This window comes from Simochromis diagramma, unplaced genomic scaffold (assembly GCF_900408965.1).
Source record: "Simochromis diagramma unplaced genomic scaffold, fSimDia1.1 OVJJ01000596.1, whole genome shotgun sequence".
NCBI classification, from domain to species: domain Eukaryota; kingdom Metazoa; phylum Chordata; class Actinopteri; order Cichliformes; family Cichlidae; genus Simochromis; species Simochromis diagramma.
The window spans coordinates 1,151,927-1,174,766 of record NW_024387245.1 but is presented as its reverse complement, the minus strand read 5'-3'; the positions used below and the strand labels follow the sequence as shown (position 1 = coordinate 1,174,766).

Genomic DNA, 22,840 nt, shown 5'->3' with positions numbered 1-22,840 from the left:
ACTGATTGAGGGGAGGAGGAAGTGGAAGAAACTGGCGACTTAGGGGTGAGGAAATCAGGAGAGAAAGAGAGCGACAAGGAGAGAAGGAAGGATACATTTGACATTAGATTAGGCCCCAAGCCTCGGTCCCGATATGAACCTCTTTCTCTCTCAGCGGACGGGCAGCATTAGCCATGCCTTTTAGTTGAGGGTGAGTGGGACTAATTTAAGTTTGCATGGGAAACCAACAGATTAATCTTTTACAACACATGCTCTGCAGTTTAATAAGCTCTGGAGATATCAGACTTAGAGGGACAAGAAAAGAGAGGGGGAAAAAAAGAAGCCCTTTCTTTAGAGAAGAAGGACTGAGAAAAAATGTCTTTTCGTGTGTCAAACCCGGCTTCATGTGAGAAAATGTGCCTGTGAATGGGGAGCACGCTAAATTGCTTTGGGCCCTGACAGATAATGACAAGTGCATTAAATAGTTAATCTAGCCTGTGTTAGGGCTGTTTGATAAAGAGAAGGAGAGATAGAAGGGGGAAGTTAGGGAGACAGAGAGACCCACAGGGAAAGAAACAGAGGAAGGGGGAGATGAAGGGAAAAAATGAAGGGGAAAAGGCCCGATAGTGAAGGAGTGTATTAATAGTTAATAGGTTGAGTGTTTGGTGGTGCTTGATAAGCAGACGGCACCTAAAGAACTGATAAACTCCCCTCATTACCACTCCTATTCTTCTGCTGCTTTTCCCACAATTCTCCTCTTCCGTGTCTCTCTTCTTTAACCTCTTTCTGTCTCTCTGTCACTCAGCCGGTCTCATTCCACCTCAATTCACCGTCTTACATCTGTCCGCCTGTTTCACCACTCTCCACATCCAATATCTAAGTCTTGATATACACTTTTTTCCACGTGTCACTTTGCCTCCATCCCTCCTTATCTTAAAGTTCCTCTTCTTTTTTCCTTCCTTCTTCAGTACATCTCATTCCACACCCCTCTTGTTTGGCCAAGTATCTCCAGTGTGCCTCTCATCCAACATGACAACTGTCTCTTTTTCCCAAAGAAATACAAAAAAGGCAGGGGGCGAAGGTATCAAAGAGAATATTGAGCGCACAACTACAGGCATTATTTTCACATCCGCCGCTGCATTATTCATAAAACCAACAACACCAGAAGGGGAAAACGTTCCCCGCAAAACACAAATCTTATTTATCGCAAAGCAAGGGCAAGTGAATCTGTGCACGTGTCCTGATCACTCAGCACTGGCTTTTTGCATCTATCACTGATGCTGTCTTCATGAATTTCTGTCAGAGAATAACAATATATACAGAAGTTCTCTGCTTACCGGTAATAAAGTTAAAGAAGAACGAAGAAAAGTACTATTTTTACATTACTGTCTGTCTAAACATTTAGGCATCGATCTTTGATTCAATCTTCAAATATTTCACAAAAGCTTGTTTATTATTTGTTGTGTGTAAATGCAAACAAACCCAAAACAAGGCGAGTGTTGGTTTTTCCCTGTTGTTTAGAATTTTTTTCAAGTCCTATTGTTCATTTTTAAAACTTTTCCTACTTCCAACAACAACATTTTTTTTTATCCAATCTCTATTCCAGGCATAAACATGGCTGTCTACACAGTGGGTTAAAATGTTTCATTGCCCTTTCTGTTTGAAAGTTGTATCTCCTTTTTCACTTCCAGATCCCCTTGGGTGCGCTTTGCTTCATCCATACCCATATTATGTTTGGGCTTTTTCAGCTGCTCTCTCATTAGTTTATTTGATTTGGCACATTTTTCCAAGCATGTGACCCCTTTGAGCATTTTTTGTGTTTCCTCCTGGTCTCAAACCAGAGATCTTTCACACATAAGGTGAAAGTGTTAACCACTACACCACAGGACTCTAGATCACACCCTGGAGTACACTTCAGTGAGTCTCTGAGGGTGAGAAAACACATCTGACCACTGGAGAACAGTGGAAAAATAGATTTTTAGGTAAGATAAATTTCTAGCTTTGAAATCAGTCAAAATGCTTTTGCATTTCACGAGCCAGACCGAGTGCAGAAATTAAATGATTCTGCAAAATGAAAATGGTTTTGTTTCTGAATGTTTATTGGCTTTGTTATTCCAAGAAAAACAGGAAAACATATTTTTTGGAAAATAGTCAAATGTTGGAAAAAGCCAAAAATAATTACTATTGTAAGACAGAAGATGACATTAAGCAGGTCCTCTGGTATTAAAGGTGAAAAGCTATAGTCTTAAGAAAAAACTTGTCATTTGGATATATGGACTTTCCTGTTGCATTATAATCCCATCATTATGTGCACTGATATTGCACATGCCATTATGTGTAACTTGGACAGATTCTACAATACGAATGCAAAAAAATGCAATAAATATTTCAATGCATTTCCCATACTTTCAGCATAAATGCAAATATTCTGGGAATGATGTGTTTTCACAACACAGACAAGCATAAATAAACTTAAAACAACATAGAGATAGTTACTCAAGCAAATTCACATGCAACCAAATCAGGATATATTACCTAACATCATAACAACTTAAAACTTCATTTTCACATCATATTCATGATGGACGGTATAAAAAAGGATGCTGAAAAACCAGATATATCATTATGCTTTATTCCTGTCAAAACCTGACACCTACAATACCCAGAATGCAACTCAACCACTGATAGATCTGTCAGATATCTGTTCAGGTTTCTTTTGGCCTCAAGCAAAGATGAGCAGAGTACATACGTCATTGCTTTTTATTAACTCCATACCTGCACAACTTCTAGTCATCTGTGACATCCTTAAGGTTCAGATTTTATGCAGCTAAAAAATAATTTTCTTATGAACATTAATACTCTTAAAAAAGCCTGTACACAGACTATAGCATTAAAAATCTCAAGGTTAACCCTTTTAGATGGTTCTAAATGTCAAAACAATGAAAGAAGGTAGAAAAAACAAGTAGTATAACAAAAAAGTAAAAAATAACTTACCGAGAATTGTCAGTATGCAAAGCAAAATGGCTGTCAGGGCATGAACACTGACTCCCATTCTCCGAGCCTCAGGTTTGCAATAAGTACGATTCCGGTTGGGATCACACTGGCATATCTACAACATATTACCAATCAGTCGGTCAGTAACTTGCCTGAATGTCCATTTACTGAAAATTCATTGAAGCTACATATTTACTGCATTAAAACTGGGTTTACAGAGACAAAACATTTCATCTTTGCAATTATTTAAAATTAGCAGTGCTAAAATAATCTCAAGCAGCTTTCAATATCACACACACAAAAAATGCATACCCCAACTGATACTGTGGAGACGCTGCTCTTGGAGGGATGTCCTCCATCACTGACCCTTATATCCACCTTGTAATTCTTGGGGTCATCCAGGCTGAACGGGCCCTGTTTCACAATGAGAGCTGCTGTGCCATCTATACAAAGAGATACAAGAAAATACACATAGTAAGTTAAGTACAACATATCACACCACCTTTGCTTCACAAATTTCCCTTAATGTGCCTCACCCATCACCTCGTTTCACTAAAGCAAAACTAATGCTCACCTGCTCAGTCTACAAAGTCTATTTATGTGAGTCATGCTGAACAGATAAGACTAGATTTGAGATAAGACGGCGAGGAGAGAGTGACTAAATAAAGGCAGAGAGATCATTTGTGGTTACGGCTTTGATGCATTTCAGATTGGAGTCAATTAGGATCATAAATAATCACAGAACATAAAAAATCTGCAAAAGCAAATCCTACAAGGAGCCAAGGTGGTTTTTAAATGAAGTGGCAGAACAAATGTATTAACATAGATCACTCTCCTTTGCAGAAGAATGTTGTTGTCATTGGAAATATCTCTTCATTACAGACTACTCTGTATGTAATTTGGTCTATCAGTGACCAGACAAAGTCTGATACAGAAAACTTTGGTCATCTCATTGCCGTCCTTTACATTTTGTGGCCTCTCCATCGATTCTTTTCTGCTTTTCTTGCCCCTCACCCCCCATTTCCTGGCACATGGGAACCCCCAGTGTTAAGACAGAGGTTTACCTTCTCACTCCCATTCAGCAAGAGTAACTGCCATATTGACTTGTTGTAATAATGTATGATCTTCAGTTACAATAAAAAAAAGGCACCTTGAGATTACTGTTATTGTGACGTTATTAAAAAAGCTATTAAAAAAGAACTGAACTGAATTGCAGTTTTAGTTAAAAGAAACTTGTTGAGTAGATTACATCGATGTCCTTTTCATAGACCTGAGCAACAATACAGTCATTAGTCAAACTCCTGGCAGGCAGAAATTTCCTGCCAAACGCTTTCCTCCACAATATCCCACCACTAGAGGAATTTCAGAGAACACAATGGCAGGAAGGACCTTTCTGAATACTCTCAAATAAAGAAACACATTCAGTAGCTTTGGTTTAAGGTCAAGTTCAAACAAAAACAACTTTGCGATTTTTGACATTTGGACTTGAAGTTCAAATCCAGAGTGTTTAACAGAAGCCCTGATTTTTCACCAGCATGAATAACTTCCTGCCTGAAAGCATTTTCACAAACACTTGCACAGAGTCAAAGTATGTTCTTACACTTAAAGTCCTTTAAAGTGTTGCAATTCTTTTTCATGTACAAGTATTTCCAGCGAAAATCAGGTCACACTGTCTTGTGTGATTTATATAGGGGAATACTGAGAATGTTTACTGAAAAGATCTATTCAAGTATTTGTTCCATTGTGTTTTGAACACACAATCATTTCTACCTTGGAAATGAAAATATATTAAATACCTGCACCACAATTTAATTATTTATTTATTGTTTTTAAACTCTTCGTGAAGGATATGTGACATTGTTGCTCTTTGAATTTGCAGTTGAAAGAATGCTCATGAACACAAATGAGTGTATAAACTCTAAAACTGTGCTGCAGGTATTTCAAGTGTCCGTGTATATGGGAAAAGCAGCAATAATGAATACAGGAGAAGATTCAGTTCTGTAACAATTCCTCAATGCCTTATAGGAAATAAACAGTGATGACACTCCAACCACGTGTGGCGTCCTTTTTGCATTGATCTTTAACCTATGCAGAGGTTACAGAGACACACTTGTGTGTATTATTCCAAAAGGCCAAGAGCACATAACATGCAGGACAGTGGAGCTCGTTTCAAAGAGAAAAAAGTACATGATAACAAAAACAAAAAAAACATGCTTGAGAAGCACTGCAATTTCTATTGTTTTTAACCATTTATCTTCACTACAAATACATTCTTTATCTTCTGAATTCTGATTTCTCTGCACGATGAACTAAACTAAATGATGGGACAAAAGCACGAACATGAATGAGACTAGTCTATATACACAGAGTCTTCCACATAATTTTGACTCTATTCCCAGTCACAGGACATAGGGATGAACAAGGCTCTGCATATAAGGTGCTTAACTAAGTTTACTATCTCAATAACCAAGATAAACCAGATAAAGCCTGTATGACAACATCTGCAAAGGTATGTGTGGAAGGATATGGTTGTAAATGAAGCCTTAACTAACCGAATAAAAGATGAAACAGCTTCTGCCCGCGCTTCATCTCATCCCTCCTCTTCGTCTCGTCTCCTGCTCCGTTTTTGTTTGATTTAATTTCTTTCCTCTCTGTCTGGATATTTCTCACTATCCCCTCTTTCTCTTTCTTTTTCTATTTACATATTTTTCTTCCGGCATCCTATTCATCTTTTCTTATTTCATTTCCTTGTTTTCCTACTTCTCCTTCCCTTCTGTCTGTCCGGCATTAATGGGCTAAGCTTCATGTAGTCGTGTGGTCTGAACATGGAGTCCTGTCACTTCACTGTGCAGCTACATTGACTGTTGGAGTGTGAGATTCTTTGTGAATCCCATAATGAAGGTTGTTTTTTGCAAGTTTTAAAGAGCTGGTAGTCGATGAATATTTCAAAAGCCTTCACTTTGCAGCTCTTGTTGTGTGTGTGTGTGTGTATGTGTGTTTGTGTCTCTAGGCCATGTTTTAGTTTGTGTGTTAAGTGGTGTGAGGTGTTGTCAGATGGGTTTTGGGGGGCACAGTCTTGAGCCACAGAGGAAAACATCGGTTTGCACTGACAACCAGCACTTTATCAAACAGCTACCTTCTTCTCTCTTCTCTCCTTTTCTCTTTCCCACCTTTCTTGCATCCCTGTTTCCTCTTCACCTTTTTAACCACTGCTCTTAAAATGTGGTGTTTCTAATGTTCTTTCATGTCCTCATCTTCTCTTGCTACTTTGTCCTGCAAGTGTCCTTGTTTCATTTTTCATCCCATGCTCTTCTTTCTTCTCCTCCCCTCTCAAGGCACTGCTTTTCCTCCCTCTTCATTAGTTTTAGTCCTCTTTTATCTCAGGTTCTCATCTACTGTTATTCTCCTTCTTCACCCTGGCGTTGTTCCCGCTAGTGCAGGGTCCGCTCTTCGGCAAAGGTTTCTCCATTTGGTTCTGTCCAAGGCGTCCTCAGGTGATGCATTGACGGACTTAATGTCTTCCTTGATTTTGTCGGTCCACCGTTTCTTCAGTCTGCCTCGAGACTGTTATTCTCCATTTAGTTGTCTTGGATTTTCTATTTTTCCTTTCCTTCTTTAATCTTTGCCTTACGTAAAGCATCCATTTCAGTTTTATCTTCATTTTCTTTTTTTCTTTTACTGCTTGTAAGTCTCTTTTGGTTCAGCTCCTCCTGCTCTCCTCTTAGTTCTGAACTTCTTGCCTTTTTTAAAATCTTTTCTTGCACCTAAGCCTAATTTTCCTTGCTTTTGCACTACTCTATCTTTCTTTCCTCCTTCAGTTCAACAAGTCAACCCCTTTGGGCACGTGCACGAGTGGAATTTGTTGAGTAAAATTCATATCATTTTTCTGTTTATCTTCTTTTCAATATGGTTCAGGTTTCAGATTAGATAGATTAAATACTAACACCTCACCTAAATCTTTCATCTGATTACCTTAGGCTTTCATCTACTTATATATTTTTTTTATTTCTGACTGCAACAGTTGGTATGAATTTCCCTCTGGCTGTCATGGATAATAACTGAATATGATGATAAAAATCATGAATGCACTTTTACTTCTGCTGTTATGTATCCTATATTGAATGACCTCTGCCCTAAAGCTGATACCAACAAATTTCTCTCAGGATCATACCTCTTCATATGCCACATCAGTTAATTCAAGCTAAACCTTTTTCATTTGTAAATATACACCTACATATTTTTTCCCCAAATGACATCAGTACTATTCACTCTTTGAGCTCTTTGCATATGGAATAATCAAAATGAGATCTCTGCATGCTGGCGCCAACTAGCTGGTTCATTTTAGTGTCTACAGACATACTACATCCTGAAAAAGACCACTTGCATCATTTAATGAATGAGAATCAAACAGCCATCATGCCTTTGAATCCTTTGACTACTTTGAAGACATTAGTTACACAGGTTTTAGTATTGTGTGCGTTAATATTAATAAGTTTTCTCTGATTAAAATTCTTTGTTCATCCCTAATATATTCCAATTTGTTAATTACTCCTCATTTAATGAGAAAAACTAAAGCATGATATAGATATACTAAATTAAATGAGCAAATTAGCATGTCAGCACAATCCATCCCAAAATGCTAACAATACTGGTTAGTTTTACATGTGACCTTTAGCAGTTTCACTGTTTTTTAAGCACAGGCGCAGACAGTTCATCTTCATGTGCAAAACATAAGACGTGCTTTTTTTTTCTAAATTAAATGTAATCACAATTAGCATCACAATTAGCACTAAACCTGTAAATCAGTTAGCGTGTCTAATTTAGATATTCTTATCTTTATATTTTGCACATTGAGAAAGGAACTCCCACTAAGAAATTTTGTCACTGTTCTCTTGGTAAATACCCAAAGTAATTTTTTTTATGCCAAAACCCAGTTTGCAGTGCTACAAGTTATTAGTAAACCAGGCCCATAAAATATATATCACCAGTCTGTCACAGGGGGATCATATAGAAGCAAACAACTCACACGCACAGCCTATTTAAATTAACCACTTGCTAATATGAATGTGTTTTGCTGTACCTGGTGAGAACCCAAGTAGGCACAAGGAGATCATGCAAACTCCACACAAAAAAGACCCTAGCCAGCCACTGAACTTGAGCCCAGGACCTCTTTCTACAGTTTCCATAGTTAGTAATTGTCCACTTGATGTAGTTTCTCTTTTTTCCGTCCTTGAATGTATTATAGACCTCTCAACAGCACCACTTTGTGTTACTATGCTCTTTGAACATCATCAGCTGTGACAAGGTTACAACACAGAGGGAGTTATCTTCAAGCCCATCGAACCAATAGCTCTCATTATTTCCAGTCTTTGTTGTGCATTTTAGATAGTACTTATGGTCCCAGACAGGCTCTCAAAGTCTCCCGTCTGGCTTAAAGAACCGAAGGATGTTTTTGGAAGTTAAAATAATTTTACATTTCAAAAACAGAACATTGGGCTTCACATAGAGTTGCAGTTGTTGCATAGCAACAAGTTCCAAGGCTAGTGCTTTCTCAGAGCACCATTTAAAGCAACAAGCAAGAAAAGAAAAGTAAATAAATGTTCAGTACACAGAAGGACTTACTGCCATAGTTTCTGATGGAGAAGTTGGAATTCTCACTTGCCAGACTGAAAGTGAAGGCAACTGGCTGATCATCTTTATCTGTGGCAGTCAAGGTTCCAATTATCTGAGGAAAGACCAAAAAATGACTCTAAAATTAACCTTTCTGCACATTGACTGCACATTTCTGCAGTCAATGTGTGCAGCCCATATATGTAAATTATATATGCACTGATTTATGCAGACATGTATGGCATGCATGTGAATCATTGAGTCATCGACTGCCATGCACATGGCACGTGACAAAAACACTATTTTAGGTTGGGATCCAAATTTCAGATTATGTATATTAAAGTCACAATTAGAAAAAAAATCAAATAAGAACTTAACTGTAAATAATGGAGAAACCTATTGTAGCTTTCCAGGCTCCGTTATTGAGGAGACAGACAGTTAAATATGCGTTTAGGCTTTTATGTAAAATGCATTCATTACCCCAGCTCATCACATGCTTGGCTTCACGTGAGTTTTAATTCAGAAGACACATCAACAACAATTCAGCATGATCTGTTGGCGTTTAGTTTCCATTAAGATGCATCCTCTAATAATAAGAAACAAGCTTCTCCTCATGTTTTCTCCTAACCTGACACAGCAGATGGCTGCCTTTCCCCGAACCTGGGTCAGCAGAAGATTTCTTCCTGTTAAAAGGGAGTTTTTCCTTCCCACCATCACAAAGTGCTTGCTCATAGCAGATCATTTGATTGTTGTGGGATTTTCCTGAATATTTAGAGTCTTTACCTTATAGTATAAAGCCACTTGAGGCTAATGTTTTTGTGTGATTTGGTACTATATAAATTAAAAAATATAATTAAAATCTATAATTAGTATAGATATAAAAACTATCACCTCTTACCGTATTAGACTCGTCGTTCTCACATATATAGATGTCGTCAGCTCTGAGTTCAGGTTCATTGTCATTCACATCCTGAACATTAATATTAACTTTTACAACTGACTCTAAACCTAGAGAGGAAAGAAAACATCAGATTAATGACACGTCTAACAATGAAAATAGTCCAAATAAATGCGCAAAAGCTGCAAACAGAGATTCAAGAGGGCATTCAGTAGTGATAGTATAATTTAGTCTCATTCAGTATTTGCGGAGGAGATGCAAATGTGGAAACAACTGCACTTTTTGTTTCTGCAACACTTTGTGTCATTTATCTTAAAATACTGAAGCCACATAGAAATGAAATATAAAAGTTCTTAAACTAAGGATTTAGTTGTCATTTACCTTGATGCGCCAATGTAACAGTGATTAACTATGCAGGAGATTTAGTGTGTATATCTCTGTCACTGAAGGACTAGATTAAAGGTCAAGTAACTAAAGGATTTCTATTTGTGAGCTGTTTGTTGGACAGCTATTTTCGTCACATTAAAGCATCTTTTACATTTATTTTATATCACTGATGTTCTTTTTGAATATTCATCTTTTGATAAATATGTGAGTCTCTTTTTTGTCTCTTGTACTAAGATTTTGAATCTATCTTTAGTACAGAACATGTACTGTATACCGAGGACCTTGTCAAGCTCAGGGGACCATTGTCTTCCTTAAACGCTGTGACAAGCCACTAAAATAGATCTCTGTATTTCATTCATTGCTGATCTAAAAATATAGAGTTTGGTTTGGAAGCTGGAAGTGAACAAAGAGGCAGTCTAATGTGATTTTCCTGCTTACTCTCTCCTTCTCATGTGGGTCGACCAGGTGTTATGGTGATGTGTTAAGTCTGTAAAAATCCCTGTTAATGTGTTACACTCCCATCCTTCAATAAATCTACAAGAGATGTTCAGCCAAGAGAACAAACTGTCTTCTTTGGCCTTTGTACTTTAACTCCCTCCCTGTATGCACATTGCTGTTGTTGTAAAACACGTGGTTTCAATTTTTCATGTGAGGATGTATTGTTTAGAGGAAAGGGATTAATAAACCCCGTACAGCTCTTATGAGAGTGTGTGACATACCACTTGGCTCCTCTTGCGCCTTAACTTGAAACATGTGTGTGGGCTTATCCTCTCTGTCCAGATTTCTCAGAGTGTACAGTTGACCTGTGAGTCGGTTGATACCGATAGGACAGTCCGGCTGCATGATGGAGAACCTAAACAGAGAGACCAAGATCACTCTAACAAACACTTTACAGGATTAGTAACACTATTACTTATTTTGGGGAATGAGTGCAGCATACTGTATGGTCTTGTTGGCTCTGTCAGGATCTCTGGCTTTGATGAATCCTATGTTGTTCACATGCATTTCTTCCTTCACGTTAAAGCTGTACATGTCCTCAGAGAAGATCGGTGGCTCATCTACATCTAACACGTTGATGTTGACCTGGCAATTTTAAATGATTGCCAACAGTTTAGACCAACATTGGAAATTTAATTGTACTAGGAATATGAAACTATGAAATGTTTTGTTTATTTTTTTTTCTATAATCCTTTACACAGCATCACACTGTGTCCTGCTAATCCGAATCTGTGAAAAGTATTTCTTGACAGTGAAGCATTAAATACATTCCTCAGCATTGATTCTCTTTTTTTTAGAGAATGAAAATCAAGTCGGCAACTGGCTTTGAAGATGGCTAAAGTGATCAATAAAATAAAGTAAATAATCAATTTGAACTGCAAATCACAAACATTCACTTGCTGACTCATGAAAGTTACAGTTGCCCTGTTTGATATTTACCTGTGCACTGGTGATTGCAGCGTTTGTGTTGTCAGCGGGAATTTGGACATTTTCTTTCATCCGGACAGTGAAAGAATAGCTGTTTGTCTTCTCAAAGTCCAGAGCCTAGGGAGCAAAGATAGTGTGAGTGAGTAAGCAACATGTCAGTGCTAATTAGATTAGAATTGATAGCTGTGACTCTAAGCTTCAGTGCAGAGTCAATGCTATCTTTATTACATAAATATACAAAACAGTGTTCGTAGTGGAAGGTTGCGCTCTTTTAAACATTAAATATTTGAGATTTTTGTTGTCGTTAATTTCCATTTTTTTTAAGGCATCTGAAATTAGATTATGCTGTTTGCTTAAAGTTCTCACTAACACAGAACTCAACTGTATGCTGTGTGAATCTGATGCATTTGGGTTCTGTTACAATTTCTTTCAGTCTTCCACAAAATTAATAGTAGTCCTTCAACAATATGTTACTCTTTAAGCCTGTCAACTTTAAATCTTTTGACCTCATTTTCCTTGTAGGTCTTTGCTTGTAACTGGGGACACACTGCATTAGCACCTTAGTGGGGTTTTTTTCTTCATAAATGTGTCTTGTACACCTGCATCAGTCCACCAAGGACAACTCACGATTTCAGGTGCAAAAAGGCTGTAAATGTCACAAATCAGTCTATGCAACCTGTGTAGCTCACTTTCCTCAATTTTTAAAAGGTTCTATATTTTCGGGTGGGGGGCAAAAACAACTTTTAGTTGCAAAGTTTTATGGAAACATTTTTACATTGGCAAATATAAGAAATCTTACTGTCATATTCACATTGGCACTATAATTTATTAGAAATACACAGATATTCTTATTTATTCTGGTAGACTCTTTTATCAGTGAATGGGACACTAAAGGTAGAGAGGAATATTCTGCTAACTGGATTATTCATGGTTACAAGGATAGTCAGTCCCAAGGTATCAAAGGCATTTGTAAACAGCTTAACAAGAATAAGACCTTAACCACAGTGTGGCCAACAGCTGGCTTATTCTGTATGTGTAAACACAGCCGTTGAGAAAGATGAGAAGGGCTCGAGAGCTGAGGGGAAGATTGAGGTACGATTTGATTCCAGGCCAGCAAGGGTGCAAGCTATTACAGAGCTCATTTCATTAGAATACATTTCCAGCTCTCTGATGTCCTAAATACTTTATCTGAAGAGCACAACCCAGTGAAGTCAACCTGCTAGAAATCCTGCAAGCATAAATATCTTTAGAAACCAGAAGGAGGCCAGGTTTCAAGTTTAAACACGTCACACCTTATACATCCTGCAGGAAAAAAAAATCAGAAATTTGACATTGCACCTTTTAATGTTATATGTAATTAGTGGCCATGCGGTGGCAGAGTATGCAGGAAGGCTTCAGAAACCACTTTGAAAATGTCAGTACATTAGTATTTTGAATTTGTGGAAATCCTGTCACCATGCTGTGGCTATGATCCTCGTTGGTAATGGTAGACTGCAAATCTATTTTTGTGCTAAAGCTGTTTGGGCATGAGGTCCCATCAATTTGGATGCTGTAAAAAGTGTGAGGATACAACACTTCCCAAAACACTCTGATTTACTTGTGTACATATATAAATAAAAATAAAAGCGAGTTGCCCTTTATGTATTTTGGGATATGCATCCATTTCCTGGTGCTGCATGGAAAGACTGAGCCAGTTTACATAGCACATTAAAACTAAATTATTGATTTGATTACATAATATTTATGCGCAATATGTGTTCATGAGGAAAATGAACACACTAATAGGATTTTTAAAAATCTATGTATTGCAAAACAGATGGTCATCAGACTGATAAATCTGCTTTTACAAAAGTAATAATATTTCACTAATTTCACCGTTTTTTGTTTGTTTGAAATACAGAAAGAAAACCCACATAAAAATAATGTCTGATGCACATTTATAATATAAATTACTACAATCCCTTGATTGGTAGCAATGGGTCAAGTAGCTAATTGAGTTTATAAGCCTGGTACTGATTAAAATTGATCATGTATAATAAAATTTTTAAAGGCAATCACTCAAGAATGGTGCCACTCCTCGTGGTAGCATGAATGATGAAATTTCACCTTTATCATATTTTGACCAACAACCAAACAACTTTGGCAGAATAACATGTTTGAATCAAGTTAAATAAATAAAAGAATAAAATGAAAGTCAAGGTTTGTTTCAAAATAATTCAAATTAATCCAATGAAATCATCATGTCTTTTAAAACCATAAAATAAAGATGAGGTTGAGCAGGTCAGAGCTGTTTGCGTGCACAGGAAAAAAAAATGCTGGGAACCATGTCTCTATTTTATCCCCAAACTGGAGACAGCAATTACAAGAGAGAAATCACTCTCTAAATGCATTATACAAAAATATGGGACAGCCATGGCAGTTCAGGAATGTTAAATTGAAATACAACAGAGAATTATACGTCAAATATGGCTGCCCCACATTCCTCTTATAAGCCAAACCAGGAAATGAACCAGCAGAACTGTTGCACAGGTTCAGCTGGGTAGTGATAAACATAGCTATATGCATTAATTGTAGTAAAAATGCTGATAAATGTACTTGTAATTCCATCAGTTAGACATATCCATAATATATACTATATAATACTAGCATGGATTTTATTAACATAAGATTATACATGATTGATGGGGAAAAAAAACAAAACTTATTTTGTTATGGTTATGTTATGGCTCTCTTTCTACCATTTACACATAAGTCTCTTACCTCTTTGAGCACGAGGTTTCCATCCTTGTTATGGTTGGGTTCAATATTGAATATGTTGCTATTAAGATTTTGAATGGTAAATATGGGCTCCTTGTTCTGAATCTCATCTTTATCCACCAATTCCAGAATCCCAATCGTCTCATCCACCTTGTGGTTTTCTGGAACGTTCAGATCATATTTTGCTGTGGATGGAAAACACACACTAATTAAGACTGAATATTTCTGTTGATTCTGTACAATTTGATAATGTAATGCTTCTAATGGTTCTAAAACCTGACTGATGATAATCTCTTCTTTTTAAGCATCTCTTTATCATTACTGTAAATGCTCATAAAACTGTTCCTTACTTCTGGTAAAAGAAGCAATGTTGTCATTGATGTCAGTTATCTTAATAGTGACCGAGGTGGTGGCTGTGCTGCCAGAGGCCAATCCTCTCATGTCCTGAGCTTTAACCACCACCATATACTCCTCCCTGGTTTCCCGGTCCAAAGTGCTTATCTTGCAGCTGATCACACCTGCAGAGGGACAGAGAAAGAGCGAGATATTTGGAGAGGGTGTTATCTTTCAGGTCAACTCTGACTCATATTACAGTAAAAATAGCTTGAAAACCTAAAGTGATCCTAAATTAATTTGCCAGGATGAAAAAAGGCCGCTAAAGCATGGCAATCATGGTGGGTACCACTGGAGTCAGCCTACCTGTGATGCTGTCGATTTCAAAGGCTGAAATGTCTCCATGGGTCAAAGAGTACCTGAGTTCTGCATTAGCAGTGGTGGGGTCATCTGCATCAGTAGCTTTCACCTCAACCACTGTTTTTCCTGGAAGAAGGAAATAATATACATGTATGGTAGAAATCCTCATAGTAAATAGCTGATCATGTTTAAGTGTATGTGTTTTGCAGATGTCAAATGGTTAATGCTTCATGACTAAGTGCCAGCACTGTAATTAAAGTCACCGACTTGTGTTTTTCACAGCGAGATGTACTAATGATTGTGACAGGTGTGAGCATAATGTTTCGTTTTTCTTAGGATTTTCACACTTCAGTCTATTTTGAATCTGTCTCGTTACCCCTGTTTAGCAGATGCCACATGCATACTTAAAAAAAATAATGTTTAGCAACTCTGAAAACTGTGTTTCTGTACCTTTTCTTTCTGAGTTTGGGTTCCTTCCTTAACATTAACCACTACTTGAGAGTGTGATGCCTCATTATACTTCAACTGGAAGTCTACATTGTAGATTATAACCGAAAACCCCTATTAACTCTACACCACAACCTTCCTTGCCATTCAGCCATTGTAGGCTGCGTTAACCTCATGTGTGGTTACAATTCTCAGGAGGTGCACGTGGAAGGCTACAATCTAGGGTTAAGAGGGGTTTCCAGTTACATCGTAGGTTTCCACTGCACAGTTAAGGCACGAGGCAGTACAGATAAACGTAAATGCATGAACATCTTTTTTAACCTGAAATAAGCTGCTGGCAATTCCTTCTACAAAAAAAAAAAAAAAAATCCTTGATAATACTTACCTATTCTAGACCTCTCCTCAATGGATCCATTGTATGATTGAGTGAAAACAGGGGTGTTGTCATTGATATCTGTCACCTGGACAACAAATTCTCCAGGGTTTTCTATTTGGTTGCCATATGCATCTGACATCATAGCAGTCAAATGGTAAGCATTCTTCTTTTCTCTGTCCAGAGATTTGGTGACAAACAGGTCTCCTTTATTATCCACGATGAAGATGTCGTTTGCTCCCTCACCTTCTATTTTAAAAACCCCATCTGGGTTACTCTTGTCTGACTTGAGCTGAGAAAGAAAGAAAATAGACCTTTTAATAAATTACTGCAAATAAACTATTCTGAAAAAAAAAAATTCAGATATGCATGAAAGAGATTCTCAGCAACAGATAATGCCCCAGATTCACTTTGGATGTTATAGCTTCAACCTGAGGGGGCGTGGCAAAATACCAAAATGCTTTCTCATAGACAGCCATGGCAAGGAGAATGCTGTTTTTGACTCTGAGGTGAAAATACTAATATTAATATACCCGTCCTATCTTGAGCGGAGTCACAACAGGTTTCTCCTCTTCTACATAGAGAGAGTTCCAGATCCAGCCTCTTTTTTGCCTGAACAGCACAGGATGGGATTCCTTTTTGACAATGTCAGCTGGGCCGAGATTCTCTCTTTCTACCCCAGGAAGTCCAGAGTCTTGAGCAGTGATGACAGTCAAGGCCATAGTGGCCATAAGTCCTGTGGTCCACTGCTGGAGCCAAGCCATCATCTGGACAGAAGAGGATAGGATCAAGAAGAGAGAGGAATGAGAGGAAGAGGGGGTAAAAGAATAAAGATGAAAGAAGGAAGAGGCAAGACAGGAGTAAAGGATGCAGAAAGGAACATTGGGGTAGTAGAAAGGAGAGAGGAGAGAGGGACCAGAAAGGAACAGAGAGAGGATCACATTAAAACCACTTATCAGCTACGGACAGACCCCTTCACTGTGCACGGGTGAGACTTAGAGTGAAGGCCAAGGACTCTCTGTCCTCCCCTTACAGTCAGCTACTGAGCTCGAGGTCTAGCTATCATTTAGGACCAGGGCTCTTAAAGCTTTTCATCCTGGGACTCCAATGAAACATTTAGCCCCTCATCATGGGACCTGGAATGAAAGCACATCACCACTGTGGTCATATGGGGATCTATTAAACATAGGCTTGTGACCTATTTTAGGTCTTGACCCACTGGTGTAGTGCGAGAGAGCGGCACAGACAGAGAAAGAGAGACTGACAGAGATGCTACAACCACTTACGATGTCTGTCTTAATCAGCCATTAGAAAGGCCACTTTCCATAAAGGGACTTTTTGACATTTGGATTTCTGGATTTTCTTTCTGGATTTTCTTTGTTCTTTTTCAATATAAGGTAGCTCGGGTTTTGTATTCAAAGTTGAATAATTCCGGCAACTCATCCAACAGCTGTAGAGACATAATACTCAAAGCCAAAAAGTTAGCCAACATCATTATTATTCATCAAAAATGTTTGTACAAAGCAACTATAATTAATATTAGAGATGGCACGATACCACTTTTTTATGTCCGATACCAATACCGATATCATAAATCTGGATATCTGCCGATACCGATATGAATCCGATATAGTGTATTTTTTAATCAATAAAACTGTTTTTTTTTTTAAATATCTTGCTGCATTTCGTATAAGTTCATACTCAAGTTTAAAAAAACAAACAAACACTAAAGCTATTCTGTTATACTTGTATGCAAAAAATACACTGCACCCAAAATATTTCATAGTTCAGCAATACTGATCAATCTAATAAACTCGAATCCTCCATCCTCCCTATTCTGGTATTTTAAAGAGTACTTAGCGGAAATATTAAGCAACCTAACTAATAGGGTTGCAAACTCCCAGCAAAAAAAAAAAAAAAAAATAGGGAACCACCCCCCACCCTCTGCCTCCCGATGCTTAATCGCCGTAATCAACTTTAATTTAATGCACGTGTAAAAAAAAATGCACAGAAATCAATTATTTTTCCACAATAATTAAATAGATTCAACATCTTTCTTCAACAGAATTGCAGACAGCACAGATGGTACCTTCCCAAAGTAAAAAGTACTATAGCTTACTAGGGTATATATTAGACTTAACAGTTACTATATACAGTAATGGACTTCTATACATTTTACATCAGATCAAAACTTTGGGTGTAAGATTCAGATAATTATTTATTAAAAGCTACACATTTTAAATGAGAATAAGAAAGAAAAGTATTTCTTTGTATCCCCCCTTTTCCCTGTTAATGCCCTATCGGCCCCCCTGGCTATACTTTGCTAGACCCGCCCCTGCACAGTTACCAGCTGTCAGCTAAGTAGAAAAGGATCCTGGTGTAGAAAGTAATATTAAATACATTCTAACAACAGCCTATCAAGCTTAAACGTGCTGCTGTTGTTCAGCCGCTGGTTTCCTCTTTCTGGTGCAAAGTAGGCCAAAAACAAACAAGAGAGACGGGAGTCGCGACAGAAAAGCCGATCAGCTGATCATTGATCAGTTTCATGATTGAAGTAGGAACAGGAGAGGGAGGGGGAGAGAGAGGCACTCGCTCCATATATGGGTTGTTAAGCTTCACGTGGGAACACTTTACAAACATTCAGAGATGAACTTACACACTTGCTTTACTTCCCTCTGGGATAACTTTCTCGGAGATGAAATGCTGCTTCAAATGCTCAACCAGACCGCTGACAGGTCTCACATGCCACAGCCGCTCTATCACATGACATACTGCTCCTATGTGCTAAGTTTATGAGCCATGAGTTACGCCATGTCGCCAGTTTTGTGAGGTGCTTTCGTGATATTTAATAGATCGGATTACATTTTTTTTTATTTTTCTCCGATATTCGATCCAGTAATTTAGGTCAGTATCGGACTGATAATAATATCGGATCGGTCCATCTCTAATTAATATATATGAGATTTTGCATTGTAATTCATTCTGCTGCATGAAAGTTAATCATGCTGCTAGTGTAGTTAAAAATATAAAAAACAATGGGATTAAAGACATTTATAATACACTGCACGGAAAAGACTGATGCAACCTTCAGATCTAAAGAGTTAAACTAATGCAGAAAAGCCTTAAACCTGCATTATTTCTCATTCCCAGCAGGGGCAAGTGCTCTGGTTGTGAAAAGACAATTCTATAGAAGTCAACAAGAAAACACTCTCACTTGATTTTTGACTTCAGTAGGCATTATCCTGATGTCTTTACTGTATGGTCCCAATTGTTTTGCATCTTCTTTATTCCAGAATGACATTAATATTTAAATGATGGTTCCTTTCAAAGTTAGATAAGCGAAAAAGCAGGATATGAAGTAGGGACTGGCTACCTTGTAACTGACAAGTCACTACACTATGAGAGTGCAAACCCTCACTCATCGCTTCTGATTTCAGTCGAGCGATATTACCAGTATTAACTGATATTGACCATTTTACATACCTCAGCTTTTTTCCAACACTTGTAAGTCTTACTGTTTTCTTACATTTCCCACCACTTCACTCATAGATTGCATCATAAACCATTGATGTGGTGTGTACTGTAACACTTGCAAGCGATTCACATTTACCTTGACCCAAGCTATCTAATCATGAACAACAGCAATCATTGGATTCATTTATATCAAATTCAAAATTACTTCCATTTATCGTAAAAACTTGGGCCCAACTGGCACCTCGTTTGATTTATGGCTTTTGACTGATTACAAGTTGGAAGGCGTTTCAGTGCGTTGCATCACTTCTTCCTGCCTGCAAGGCATTTAACACCATTTAACCAAAATGAAAGTGTATGTGGTACACAAACACCAGCAGTGCAGCAAATCTTCACTTTTGTTGCCAGTCTTTCTTATACTGTTTCACCCTCTCTGTCTGTGTTTGTCTTCCCCATCGTTCTTGTCTCCCCCCACTGGGCCCTATCTAATAAAGCAGAAATGCCAGGGAAATAATCTTCAAAACACTTTAGTCTATATGCACTCTGTACTTCAGTAGATATTTCAGCACAGCCCCTCGCCATCCCAGCAGAGATTAGTGCATCTTATTGTCTTCCAGCCATTAGCAGCAGGGAGGAAGAAAGCAAGATTATGATGAAGGGATTATACTGGCACAAAGTCTCCTCACTCTAATGGTCTAATCTCATATTCTGCTGACCTCCCATGACCTCTTCACACTGCTCCCCACAAATCAGCTCAGACAAAGACTTAGTAGTGTTTTTTGGCCTTTAGTTGACGTCCCTTTGTTTGGGTTTTATTTTTTTCTCTTGTGCTTTCTTTCTTTAGTTTCCTTTCAGGACTAAATTAATTAAACAGAAGTGCATTGTGTTCTATTGCAGTCTAACAGAGACTTGAGTGAACATCTGAGCACCATGTTCATAAAAGTGCATTTGTGCAGCGCTAATAAATATTTGTTTTTCCTGGCTGTGGATCCCCATACATCTGTCCCCATGGGCAGGTAATAAACACAGTGTGATCAAAACTAAATTAAAAGTTAATACCACTGAGAAATAATGTTGCCTCCAAATACTTTAATTTCACTTGCTATTAACCTTCTTTTGCTTTTTGATTTTTGTTACCTTTAAGTAGCTTCAGCATCTGTTTTCCATAACACTGTTATTCTATCTTCTAAGTAAACATTTTTTTTATTACTTTTACTATTACTTTAAAGCAGTAATCCAGGTATTTGGTGATTTGATTTGATAAAATTACTATGTGTGTCGCTACATTTAAATTTGCCTGTGAGGGCAGTTTTAAATCTATCAGGCAACCTACATTTACCTTATTGGAAATGTCCCCCAATCATCAATCACATAGGCTGATGATAAGCACCTGTAAACACCTAAAGTTAGAAACACTGGGTAAATGGGTAAATGTGACATCAGAGGACACAAGGGAGAGTGTGAGATAGAGGCAAATGATCCGCTGGTGTGACCCCTGTCAGGATCAGCCCCCAAAAATGAGGAAGTCTTTGATCTTCGGGTTCAGGCAGCTGTGGCAAGTAGCTGTCTGTTAGGCATCACCTTTTCTAATTTGAATTACTAAAGTGTTCATTTTTTGTTTGCGGACAAGTCAGCATCTTCCATGCAAATTATGGGAAACCATGGCAACGACAAGCATGGCAAAGCTGCCAAGGAGGTCTCTGTGAAGCACCTTAAACCCCTTGAGACCAATTTTATTGCTAGCGACAGCCAAAAGCTTCTACCTTCCACTTGCCAAATAGTCACAGAAAACAGTCCTTTGGTCTCTAGACCTGCGTGAATGGAGCTTTAGCAACTGATTTAAAAGCAAATGCCAGCAATCTCCAGTATCCACTTTCAGTCAGTCAGGTCTAGACACTGGTTGCTTCAGGTTTCTAGACCTGTGGTAACTGAAAATGAATTTTGCACTAATTAGCAAGTATGTGTGTGTTTGTCTGTGGAATGCAGCCCTACAGTCTATTACTGTAGCTTGCCAATCAAGCTTGTTAGCTGATAACAGTAACCCATTCCAAGTAGGATCACTTCTGGCTCCAACATGACAAATATGCCAGCCTTGAGGTTTTGAAACATCGGTTTGGGCCACAAACCAATAAATGATGCACGGCTGCTACAGCTGTCTCTTATGTAGAGTTGACAAGAAAAAAATGTAAATGATGATCACGAGGAGAAGAGTCTGAAACTATCAAATATTCCCCCTTTTTTATTTTCATGCAATACATTACATCTCAAAGTTTATCTTAATTATATTTCAGGGGTGAGTGTGATGTCACAATGCCGATCTGTAAATGGATGACAAGGTGATTTATTTCCCATTCATTTCGCTCCTCATTCATTTCAGGGATTTGAGGAAGGAAGGGTCCATTAAAGGAGAATTAGCTAACTTTCTCCTTTATAACTTGTTTAAAAAGTTAAAACATGAAATTTCACATGATGAATCATATGAAGAGCTGAGTTGTGGGAATTCAGATGTTTTTAATAGTGTTTTTCTTTCCTTTCTTCTATTTTGACCTCAGCACGTTTAGCTAATATCTCTTTCTGCTTTCAAATTTTGTCCATTTCTGATCCATTTAATTTTTTTTCCTCTGAAAAACTGGAAAAACAATAATAATATGCATTTGGTCCCTTCAAACATTTACATCTTCAGTAAATCATATATTAACAGTACATTTCTAATCACTGTATCACCTTTGTTTAGTTTGTCAGCTTCTATGCTTCTTCTTGAAATAATCTGAACAAAGAAAGCAATCACACTTTCTGTTGCCTTTAAAACAAAAAACTGTACTCACTAAACTTGCCTTACCTACAATTTGAAGAAGAATGTTAGCCAAGACTAAAGCTAAAATAAATACAATTACATTAAAACTAAATAAAATAAAGCAAAAAGAAATTTATTTGAGAATTAATCAAACTCATTAAACCTCCCTAAATTTCACAAACACCATAAATGAAGCAATTTAACATATAAAACATATGCAGGAAAACCTCTTAGGTGACCAAACCTGTGATTTGTCCCATAACTGCTTAAGAGGACTGCGACTCATTCAGTGTATTTTGATGGCAAAATGAGCTACTTAACTATTAGAATATTTACTTAAACAATTGTTGACTTTATTTATGTTATTCCTGAGCAATAGAGTTGAAATAAGCACTAAAAATAATTAAAGAATTGCTTCACCTTAGTCTCAGCAGCAGCAGGGGGACTTTTTAAACTGACAACTCAAACATTAATGGAATTGTGAAGGGTAAATCCCAACCTTAGTTCATAATTTAGTGAGTACTTAAAAGTAAAAGACCCACCTACTTGTTCATTTTGTGAGTTGTATGTTTAGCCAATATAAACTAATATACCACAAATATAAAGGAGTTTAATAATTAATTACTAATAACCATTTATCATTATTACCTTTATAACATTTCCACCTTAGAATGTTGACCAGCAGTTAGAATTGCTGCCCTTTATTTTATTTATTTATTTATTTATTTATTTATTTATTTATTTATTTATTTATTTAAGTGTCTCCACAGTGTAATAATTTACACATTTGCCTAACAACCGAATGATCCCCAATTCAGTCATGGAAGGAAACACAAGTCCCCTGGATTGTGTCAGGAAAGGCATTCTGTATAAAAAATCTCCCAGATCAAATATGTGGAGCTTCACACTGTGGCAACTAAAAGTAGCTTCAGATGAATAACAATAATTGTTTGACAAAGCTGAACTTTAGCTGTGATTGCATACTGAAAAAAGAAAGATAAAAGTCAAATAT

At 37.5% G+C, this 22,840-nt stretch overlaps 1 protein-coding gene across 3 annotated transcripts in view; it reads right to left on the bottom strand.

Annotated features, from left to right (window-relative positions):
- The window catches only part of cdh5 (cadherin 5), a 68,374-nt gene that overhangs the window by 7,916 nt on the left and 37,618 nt on the right, over positions 1–22,840 (bottom strand). For all 3 annotated transcript variants that reach the window (XM_039999991.1, XM_039999990.1, XM_039999992.1), the window contains 12 exons: positions 16,097–16,330; positions 15,576–15,855; positions 14,750–14,869; positions 14,401–14,568; positions 14,054–14,235; positions 11,306–11,410; positions 10,809–10,951; positions 10,588–10,721; positions 9,482–9,591; positions 8,596–8,698; positions 3,286–3,416; positions 2,974–3,088 (listed from right to left, as the gene is read on the bottom strand). In XM_039999991.1, coding sequence (XP_039855925.1) covers positions 2,974–3,088; positions 3,286–3,416; positions 8,596–8,698; positions 9,482–9,591; positions 10,588–10,721; positions 10,809–10,951; positions 11,306–11,410; positions 14,054–14,235; positions 14,401–14,568; positions 14,750–14,869; positions 15,576–15,855; positions 16,097–16,330 — 1,825 coding nt within the window. The remainder of the gene's footprint in view (positions 1–2,973; positions 3,089–3,285; positions 3,417–8,595; positions 8,699–9,481; positions 9,592–10,587; positions 10,722–10,808; positions 10,952–11,305; positions 11,411–14,053; positions 14,236–14,400; positions 14,569–14,749; positions 14,870–15,575; positions 15,856–16,096; positions 16,331–22,840) is intronic.